This window comes from Myotis daubentonii, chromosome 8 (genome assembly GCF_963259705.1).
Source record: "Myotis daubentonii chromosome 8, mMyoDau2.1, whole genome shotgun sequence".
Taxonomy (NCBI): domain Eukaryota; kingdom Metazoa; phylum Chordata; class Mammalia; order Chiroptera; family Vespertilionidae; genus Myotis; species Myotis daubentonii.
Window position 1 is genome coordinate 36,152,711 of NC_081847.1, and position 10,139 is coordinate 36,162,849.

The 10,139-nt window shown below is 49.1% G+C and overlaps 1 protein-coding gene across 11 annotated transcripts in view; it reads left to right on the forward strand.

The window, feature by feature from the left end:
- RALY (RALY heterogeneous nuclear ribonucleoprotein) overlaps nucleotides 1–4,180 on the forward strand; it is a 90,904-nt gene extending 86,724 nt beyond the window's left edge. For 3 of the 11 annotated variants that reach the window (XM_059705909.1, XM_059705908.1, XM_059705907.1), the window contains 4 exons: nucleotides 20–222; nucleotides 925–1,038; nucleotides 1,249–1,421; nucleotides 3,814–4,177. In XM_059705909.1, coding sequence (XP_059561892.1) covers nucleotides 20–222; nucleotides 925–1,038; nucleotides 1,249–1,421; nucleotides 3,814–4,143 — 820 coding nt within the window. In that variant the 3' untranslated portion in view covers nucleotides 4,144–4,177. Of the gene's footprint in view, nucleotides 1–19; nucleotides 223–306; nucleotides 351–924; nucleotides 1,039–1,248; nucleotides 1,422–2,615; nucleotides 2,665–3,813 lie in introns of those variants that run through there. The other 8 variants (XM_059705912.1, XM_059705911.1, XM_059705904.1 and 5 more) reach the window with 6 other exon arrangements.
- The last annotated feature ends 5,959 nt before the right edge of the window (nucleotides 4,181–10,139 follow it).

The window sequence follows — 10,139 nt, forward strand, 5'->3', positions numbered from 1 at the left end:
TGACCCTTGGTGGCCACAGGCCATGCTGCAGCCTCTGGCCCATTTGCCCTCACAGGCTCTTCGACTATCGGGGCCGCCTTTCACCGGTGCCTGTGCCCAGGGCTGTCCCTGTGAAGCGACCCCGGGTCACAGTCCCTTTGGTCCGACGTGTCAAAACCACCATTCCAGTCAAGCTCTTTGCCCGCTCCCCAGCCATCACCACCAGCTCAGTCAAAATTAAGTGTAAGTGACTTATTTTCTTCCTAAATAACTTCTTTTTGTCATTAGCAAAATAATAGAATTGCATTTTTTTACATTGGAAAATAGATAAAGGAACAAATCTCCCACAGTTCTGCAGCTCTAACAACCAAGTGAGTATTTTCATGTATTTCTTAGAGAAAAAGGCTGACGTGTCAGGCGGAGGGGCTTGGGTTGGGCACAGAGTCCAGTGCTGTGACATGGAGCCCAGTGAGGAGATGGGGTCATCTTTCCTCTAGTAAGGACAGGACAGGTCTACACAGGCCCACTACTCACATTCACTCTCGTGTGTGCAAACGCTGTGGTCAGGCGCCCAGGAAATCTGGTTGTAAAACACCCACATTTACACATCTCAAAAGGCAGAAACCACTCTATATCACCAGCAAAGACACATGCTTGTTCAGGAACACCTTCCTATCCAGCCCCAGGCCCTTTCAGAATTGAGAGGTTGGGTGGGGGAAAGATACAGGTTCCGAAGGACAGTCTGGTCACTCGAAGAATGGCTTTCAGAAAGCCAAGGGAAGCCACAGGCAGCTTCAGCCTTTCCCTGGCCAGAAAAAGAGCTGCGGACACGGACAGTTCCTGCCATTGGCCTGTCTTCCTAATTGACAGAATGGGGCTAGGGTCTTGTGTTAGTATCGAGCTCCCAGTCCCCAGGTGACAGCCCTGTACTCCCTCCACTCCCAGTAAAGAGCAGTGAGCTGCAGGCCATCAAGACAGAGCTGACACAGATCAAGTCCAACATTGACGCCCTGCTGGGCCGCTTGGAACAGATTGCTGAGGAGCAGAAGGCCAACCCAGGTCAGCTTCCAAGGGTCCTTGCCCTGGTTTGAGTGTCCAGGGGTCCAAGGCAAAGGGTGGGGGGAGGACAGTGCATGGTACAGAGAGGGACTATGGCCTCTAATCCCACCTGGACCCACTGTGTTGAGGCCTAGCTTCTGCTGAAGTGTTGCCCAGGAAGCTGTCCCAGGCTGAGTTTTATTCCCCTTTTCACCACCCTTTTCCCTCAAGATGGCAAGAAGAAAGGTGACAGCGGCAGCGGCAGCGGCAATAGTGGTGGCAGCAGCCGGCCACTGGCCCCCCAAGAGGACACAACTTCTGAGGCAGGCACACCCCAGGGAGAAGCACAGGTTCGAGATGACGGCGATGAGGAGGGGCTGCTGACACACAGCGAGGAGGAGCTGGTGAGGGCATGGTTGGAAGGGCTGAGACTGGGCTATTCATACTCATAGTCGCCGCAGGGGAAGGGGAACCTCTGAGCTGGTTCCTTTTTCCAGGGGCTCCAGTCCCGTGAGGAAAGTGGGGAATGAGCAGCAAGTAGTTGCCTGTGTCAGCCACCAGTCAGAAGTCCCACAGGGGTCTGAGGCAGACCTCTCTTGAGCTCAGGGCCCATTCGAGACCCGGTTTTCCACATGGGGACAGAAGAGCCAGGAGCTCAGGAAGCACACACGGTGTGCAGAGTTGCAGGGGGCAGGACTGGGATTTCCTGGGAAAGCCACAAGGAAGTAGGTATCCTTTCTACCTGACGATTTTCTAAAAGCCATTGTTGCCTGAGCATGAAATAATAGGCTGTCTTATGAGTGATCAAGGGAGTTCCCCATCTGTGACGGTGGAAGCCACTTGGCAAGGAGCTTACATGAAGTGGAAGGCAAACCAGATTCTGAGCCAATAAGGTCTTTGTTGTGTGCTTACTACTTGTTTACCTAAGGAACGCTCAGTTGAGCACCAGGCCCTTTGGTCCACACTTTCTAACTTCGTTTAACCTTAATAATAGCCCTGTATTGTGCAAAGTATTACTCTTCCCACATTTTACCCTGTGAGGAAACTGAGGCTCAGAGGAGTCGAGTAGCTTGCTCAGGGCCTTATAGCTAATAAGGGTCAAACCAGGATTGGAGCCCAGACTTCTGCACTAGGTCTGGAACTTTTTTTCATCCCTGCTGGGCTCTGATGTGAGGACAGATGGGCTTAAGAGGTCCTTCTCATGTCCAGCTCATTTCTTCTTTGCACCTAGTCTGGTACTTCAGCTTACTCTTCTGGGCATAGCACTGGTCGTCTTCATAAAGGCTGTGACAAAGGCTTAGATGTCCCACCAGTATTGGAGGCTGTTAGCCTGCTCCAGTCTGAGAAGGTCTTTCTATGCAGAAATGTGCCCCCTGTCACACACAGAACTTCCTTGACTGGTCCCTTCTCTCTCCTGAGGGGCCCTCAGTCTACCCTGATGCAATCCCAAATCAGCCTTGTTTAGACTGGTTCCATAGTCATTTCCTTTGGCTGTCCCTCTCTCTGAGTGTGGCCTCTTGATGTGCTCTGGGCCTCAGAGCAGGACTCAGAGTTTGCAGTGAGTGATATGTGGTCTCTTGTTGCCTCCTCCCTATCAGGAGCACAGCCAGGACACAGATGCAGAGGAGGGGGCCTTGCAGTAAGCAGGTACGGCGGTCCTGGTGGGCAAGGGGCGAAGTGAAGTGGAGGGCATTCCATGAGGCCGACTTGGCAGGGTAGTGCTGTGTCCCGCAATGAAGGCCCCTCTATCCCCAGCCATCTCACTACCCCTCTTTGTGGTGGGGATCTCTGAGAATCCTCTCTTCTGGAGGAAGACACAAACTATTACCATCCAGTGTGAGCAGGAACATAGGCTGAAGAACTGGGTTGGGGGTGGGGGGGCCCGGGAGGCGGGGAGAATGTCCACAACAGCTGGGTGGAAGAAGTGATACGCAGTTCAGGATTGAGGGAGAAGCATCTGAGGGAACACCCTGAGCAGAGGCTCAGAGGCTGGTAGTCCTCAGTGTGTGGGAAATGCCCAGGGATCTCCTGTGGCTGCAGTCCCAGCTCTGCAGAGTAGGGAGAGAGAGCTGCTCATCATCAGGGTGAGGTTGTGCCAGGCTTAGGGTCTGGGACTTGATCCTCTCAGGTGGAAATGCTCTGTGTGCCAGGAGGTGCCACACAGCTTGTGATTGTGCTAATACTATAATAAATGTGGAAACTGAGGCACTGAGTGGGAGGGCAGGGAAATAAACTGCTTATCTCCTAAGATCTCAAGGGTGGTGATTGTTGGGGCCTAGATTTGAACCCAGTGGTGTGTGGCTTCAAAGCCCACTCTCGCCAGAATTCACCACCTAGCTCTGCCGCTCTGCCCTATTCCTTTGGGGGCCGTGCTCAGAGTTAGACAGGTTTGGATGGAGGAAGACCACAAACAACAGAGAAGCATCTTAGGGAACATTCATGCTGTGAGATGCTTCACCAGCAAGTGCTTCCCTGACAGTTTAGTTTAGAAAATTCCATTCATGCAGTTTTTTCTCTTGGAGCTTCATGGTTTGTTTTACCAGAGAGAGTAAGTTTTACCTTGTTAAGCCAGTTTACAGGTGAAGTGCAGGGGCCAAATGGAGGCTCAGGAAGGGGGAAGAGACTTGGCCAGAGTTACATGGCGAGAAAATTATGAGGCCAGAGCCAGAGCACAGGCATAGGTCTATCTGCAAGTAGCAAATATCATGCTACCCTTGCTTTTTCCCAACCCCTGTTTTCAAGAAGAGCACAGGGACTTTTCTTCTCAGCCTTAGTCTCTATTTGTCTCTTTCTCAGTCTGACAGGAGCGATGGCCATTGGAAGGAGAAGGGTGTGCACTGTACCAGGCCTCAGGCTGGGCACACACCCCTGGATGCCACCCCAGCAGGTCCCAGAGGAGAGTTGGCAGCAGGCACCTCATCCCCCATGCATCCCAGCCAGTGCCACATCCTGTGCAGGTGGAGTTATCGGTCTCTCCTCCCCACGTACCCTCCCTATTGGCACTGCCCAGGCCAGAGGGCAGAGCACAGAGTTTTCTCCACACTCTGTCCAGGACACTCCCAGGCTTGGGGTTTTTCTATAGGTTTGGAGAGGGGTGGGGTGGGAGGCACAGGGAGGAGACCCTGACAATAAAAAGATTGGATCCCAACTTGCTCTGAGATGGGATGGTTTGCATTTTCTCATGAAGGTACCCTGGCCCTCTTGCCCAGCCAGAAAGCAGATCTGCTGTACCCCCTTCACTCTAACCTGTCAGGGACCATTGTCTAGGGCAGCGGTCGCCAACCGGTGGTCCTCGGACCACTTGTGGTTGGCGACCGCTGGTCTAGGGTGTATAATATTGGTCCACCTGGGCCTTAATTTCCACAGCTAAAACGGAGATAAAAATGGCCAGCAGGGTTGTTGGGGAGGGTCAGATGTGCCAGTACCCATGAGAGCAGCTTGGTGGCTGAGTGCCAATTGTGAGCCACTTGGTCAGGCAGCAGTAGGTTCAGGCCTCAGCTTCTCCTAGGCCTGGTCTTTCCCAGCTCTAAAGCAATCCGAGCTATTTCTTCCCCTTCTCTGTCCTGGTTTAAGACACTAGTTTTTATTCACTTGGGACTTTGTCCTCACCAGCCTCCCTGTCTCCAGCTTCTCCCTGCCCCATTTCTCATTGGCCACCACAGTGTAATTTCTGAATTATATCCCCTCCCTGTATAAAACCCTTTCTGACTAGCTTCTCACCATCTAGACAAAATGCCAGCTCCTGAATATGGGGTACATGATCCTGGTTTCTCCTGTTCTTTTGACACCACACACATAAACCTTAGACTGCAACCACACAAAACAAGTCCTTCACACTTATCAGCAGCAAAAAATAGAGCCCCACTCCTGTTACCTAACACAGTAGGAGTTTGGCATCAGGATACATGTGGCCTGTCTGCACTTATCTCTGTTCTTTAACAAGCCAGGTTCCTTCAAACTCCACTTCTGTGTTAACTTCTCCTCCCTCCCCTTCCCTATATTCCCCATAAATTGTCCAATTTCTCCACATTCAAATTCCCAATAGAGAATTAACTGCCACAGCAGTATATTTTGAGTTAATCATAGATTACAGATATCTCCCCTGGTCCAGTGAAGTGGCCACTTAGGCTGGTCTCATTGGTTTAGGGCTGTGGGTGGGCAGGCACTCATAAACATACTTTGCTCCAAGCCTGGCACATACTCTTGCTCCTACTTTTTCTACCTGGGAAGTATCCACTCATTATTAAGCTGCTATCCTCGTCCTCACTTCTGGGAAATTTCAGAGATCCAGACCTGGGGTGAAAAATAGCCCCTTGGAACTGGGATGGGCCCTTGCCCAGCTTGGTCAAAACAAAAGACTTCAGTTTGGAGAGATGAGGAAGGTGTCCTGAAGAAGGTACTAGGTTCACAGGGAATGTCTTTTTCCCCCTGAAAAGCCCTCAGTGAAACACACCTCTACCATCCTTGAACCCACAATCTTCCCTTACTGACCAGAAGGCCATAGCCCAGCTCTAGCAGACCTGCTTGCATACCTGGGCAGATGCTTGTGTCCCCACCTGTACAAGATGGGGAACTACTGCTCTGTAATGGAGCTTGGGCAAAGTCTAAAGTAGGGGTTTTGGAGCCTGATGAACCTCACACTGAGGGCTGGCACTGTATTACTTTGTTCCCAGAGCCTAGTGCTATATGCCCATTGCACAGTAATAACATTCCCAGACTCTACAAGGCTCTACTTGGCTGAGATACTTTTCAGAGCTTGGGGGACAGCTAGAACAGCAGGGGCTATGGGTTTCCGTAGTATGTCAGGCATAGAGAACCATGAGAAGAGCAGGAAACATCTCATCTACCCAGAGGCCCTGCCTCATCACCTTGGCACCAGAACATACCCTAGACAGAGAATGGGATCCCTGTCCTGGCATTCCAAGGAACGGTTACAGTTGTATCCTTAAGCGGGAGGTTCATAACCGTAAAACTCTGCATAAATATGCCTGCCCTCCCCGTATCTGGGGTCAGGAAAGTCATCTCCCATTCCACGCTCAACAGTTTTCAATTTTCTGTCTTAACCTCTGAAAAACCGAAAAGAGATGGTGAAGAAATGTGATGGTGCCCAAAGGACCGATATCTCTAGATGTTTTTAAGATCTGAAACCTCATTTGTGATTCTAGTGGCCATCTTGAAGGAGTATCCCAGCCAGTGGGTTTACTGGATTGTGACCCTAGGCAAGGCTTTCCTTGCCAGGTCTGTTTCCTCATCTGTATGAGGGGTTGGCCTACATCAGGGATAGTATGGGCCTTATATCAGTTATTAACTATAGTATAACTACTACCCTGAAATTTAGTACCTTTCCATAAACATTTATTAGCTTCTGATTCTGTGGCTTAGCAATTTGCATTGTGCTCAACTGGGTGGGTCTACTTTACCTGGGCTCTCGTGTGGGTGAAGTGATCTGGCAGATCGCCAGGGGGCTGGTTGGTCCCAGATAACCTCACTCGGCTGGGCAACAGGGGCAACTGGTCACACGTTCCCAGCGTCTAGGAAGAGTAAGCCCCAATACGCAAGTGCTCTTCAAGCTTGTGTCATGTTGGTAAGGTTCCATTGGCCAAAGCAAGGCATGTGGTTAAGCCCAAATTCCTCTTAATTTGAAGAGCTTCAAAATATGGCCATAATTTGTTTATAATCTATCTTAGGCCTCATTTCACTTGCTGCTTCAAAACATTAGTAGCTGCTAGAGTACTTCTTGAGGATTTAGAGCAGTTTTTAGACTATTAGGAAATAGTAACATGGCAGTTTAGTTTTTTTATATTGACAAGAGTTGAAATGTGGGTATGTGTTGAGTATTAGCCAACCCTGGCCAGGTCATAGAGACCACAGAAATCCAGGAGCATGGCCAAAGCTTCTGAGCCAGGTATCCTGGGTTTGAATCACAGTTGGGACATTAACTTTGAGTAATTTCTCCACCTATAGCCACATTCTTCATGATAAAATTATTCCATAGTGACAGTAAACCATTTCCTGAATATCTGCTGTGTAAAAGGCACTTTTTACACCTATTTAATCTCCACAACCACCTTTAAGTGGATGTAGTGTGAACTTTTGGTTACAAGTTATAGAAACTGAACTCAAACCTCCTTAGGGAGAAGTTTAGTTTCACAAATTGAAAAGTCCAGGGCATGAGCGGGTGGAAAGGGAATCCCCAAAAGGGAAACATGAGTGGAAAAAGGGAGGCTTGGGCTGACAGAAATAACGTCTTCATTGTGTAGATGCCCATTTTATAGATTTTATAATGTGAAGTTATAAGCATGGCCCCATTGACAAGTAGTGTCTATGTCCTCTCCCTTTCATCTGGACGGTGACTGATCGATAGAGTACAGTGATGGTAATGCTATCCCAGTCTCCTAGCAGTATGCACCTAGCAGTGTGTCTCGGGACCCAGCCACCATGCTATGAAGAAGCCCAGGTCACATGGAGAGAGAGGCCGTCAAGACATTAGTGAGGAAGCCTTTGAGATGACTCCAGCCCAGCCACTGTCTGACTGAAAACTGAGTAAGAACTGCCTCCCAGCCCTAGCTGGTTTGGCTCAGTGGATAGAGGGTCAGCCTGCGGCCCAGAGGGTCCTGGGTTCAATTCTGGTCAAGGCCATGTACCTTAGACCTGGGGGGGAGGAGGGTGTGTGTGCGCGGGAGGCAACCAATCTATGTGTTTCTTTCACATCAATGTTTCTGTCTTTCCCTCTCTCTTCTACTCTCCCTAAAAATTAATGGAAAAATATCCTCGGGTGAGGATTAATAAAATATATATAAAAAAAGAACTGAGATCTCCCAGACCCCAGTCAAAGCCTAGCACCACAAGGGATAATTTAATTGTTGTTGTTGTAAACCACTAAGTTTTGGAGTGATTTGTCATTTATCAATAGAACAGAGACACAAAGAGGTTACATAGCTTGCTTGCTCTACTTAAGGGGGATTGGGTTCAGAGTACAGACTATTGAACTGAGTTCCTATTTAGTTGTGTGACCTTAGGCAAGTAACTTAAGCTCTCTGAACTTAATCTTCATTTGAAAAAGAACACATCCTTGCCCTAGCCAGTTTGGCTTACTGGATAGAGCATTGGACTGTGGGCCAAAGAGTTCCGGGTTCGATTCCAGTCAAGGGCACATACTTGCAGGCTCCTCCCTGGCCCAAGCCCTGGTCAGGGTGCATGCAGGAGGCAACCAATTGATGTGTTTCTCTGTCTTTCCCTCTTCCACTCTATCTAAAAGATCAATAGAAAAATATCCTTGGGTGAGGATTAACAAAAAATAAAAAGAACGCATCCTTGTATAACAATACTTAATGAATGAGAATACTTATCTTTACCTAATCAAATTCAGGTAATTTTTCTCTTAAAAAATAACCATACTCGGAGACTTACTTTATACTCACCTTGTCCCCAAATGTATTTCAGGCAACTTAAAAAGAGAGAGGCAATACAATATTTAAAATGAGGCAAAGGAACAGGAAATCATAGGCCTTTTGTTGGTGTTCCGATGTCTGAGTCATTGCAGTTAAGCAGTGTGTTGATCTGGTCTAGGCCCGTGGGACAAACCCAGCTGGCCCTCCTGCCTGTGTGGATGGACACCTCTTTTCTCTGGTGAGTGGGCTCCTGGTCCACACATACCCCTCCCTGCACCTCCGCCTCTGCACTTCCACAAAGGTGCAGCAGCTGGGTCTTTGGGCAAGTGCATGGGTTTGGCTTTTTCAGATTCACAGAGCAGAAAACTGATAGGGTTACCCTTTCTCACTTTCTGACCTGGACCCCATTTCTTCCCCACCCTCCAGTCTCTTTTAACAATAAGGCTCCTTCTTGCTGTCCAGTGTGGCTCAGAGCATCAACCTATGTATGATCCAGATCATTGTTCGATTCCTGATTAGGGCACATGCTCAGTTGCAGGCTTGATTTCCCCATAAGGGGTGTGCAGGAGGCAGCCGATCAGTGATTCTCTATTACCATTAACTAGTGGCCTGGTGCACGAAATTTGTGCACAATAAAAGGGAATTAGAGGAAATATTTTAATATTGCTATTTGCCCTTTTTCTATAATAGAAATGTCAGAGATGAAATAAAATTAGTAAAATGTATATGAAAATCTTCCTCCTGTCAGAGTCTGGGGTGTGCCGCGGGACCCAGAGTCAAGTCCCCACCCACCCACCCACCCACCCCTCAAAATCGCGCAAGACCCAGACCCAGCCGGCCCCACCCCCGTTGGACGAGATCCAGTCCTGGCCAGCCCCACCCCCATCAAGCCCTGCTGCGGGGGAGGGGGAGGCGGCGCAGCCTCAGGTCCCGTCAAGCCCCGCTTGGGGGTGGGGGGTGGAGGGGCACAGCCTCAGGTCCCTGCTGATCTCTCGTTATGGGAACCCTGCCTCTACTGTGGGCACAGCCATCTTGTGAAGGTGTGACAGCAAATTTGCATATTACCGCTTTATTATATAGGATGTTTCTATCTCCCTCTCTGAAACAATAAAAAACATATGTATTTTTAAAAAGAACACCACTATCAATGTGACAAAGCTCCAAGGACTATGCCTCTACTGTAATCCTTGGGAGAATTTGAAGTCTTTATTGGCAAGGATGGCAAGGTTTATTAGGATTATTGTGACACGACCTATATGAGAATACAGGATATAATCAATGGCAGAGGGGGACTCACTGCAGACTTTTGTTCATCTTCTCAATTAAAAAAGGAACACCAAGGCCCAACCTCTAAAAACATATTATAAAATCTAAAATGTGAGACCTTTATATTGCCAGGACAGATGTGGATGAGGGAGGCCAGGTTACAGCTGTGGTCGACAAACTGCAGCTCACGAGCCACATGCGGCTCTTTGGCCCCGAGTGTGGCTCTTCCACAAAATACCGACTTCTGCGCATGGGCCATGAAGTTTCAATCGCATTGTACGTGCGCGCCCGCACGTGGTATTTTGTGGAAGAGCCACACTCAAGGGGCCAAAGAGCCGCATGTGGCTTCCCAGCTGCAGTTTGCCGACCACTGACTCACACCATGGTAGCACTTCTTCCAGGCTGTCCAGCCCAGCATTTTTTATGCACAACACTTATCCTGCAAGATATTGGGAGAACTGGACT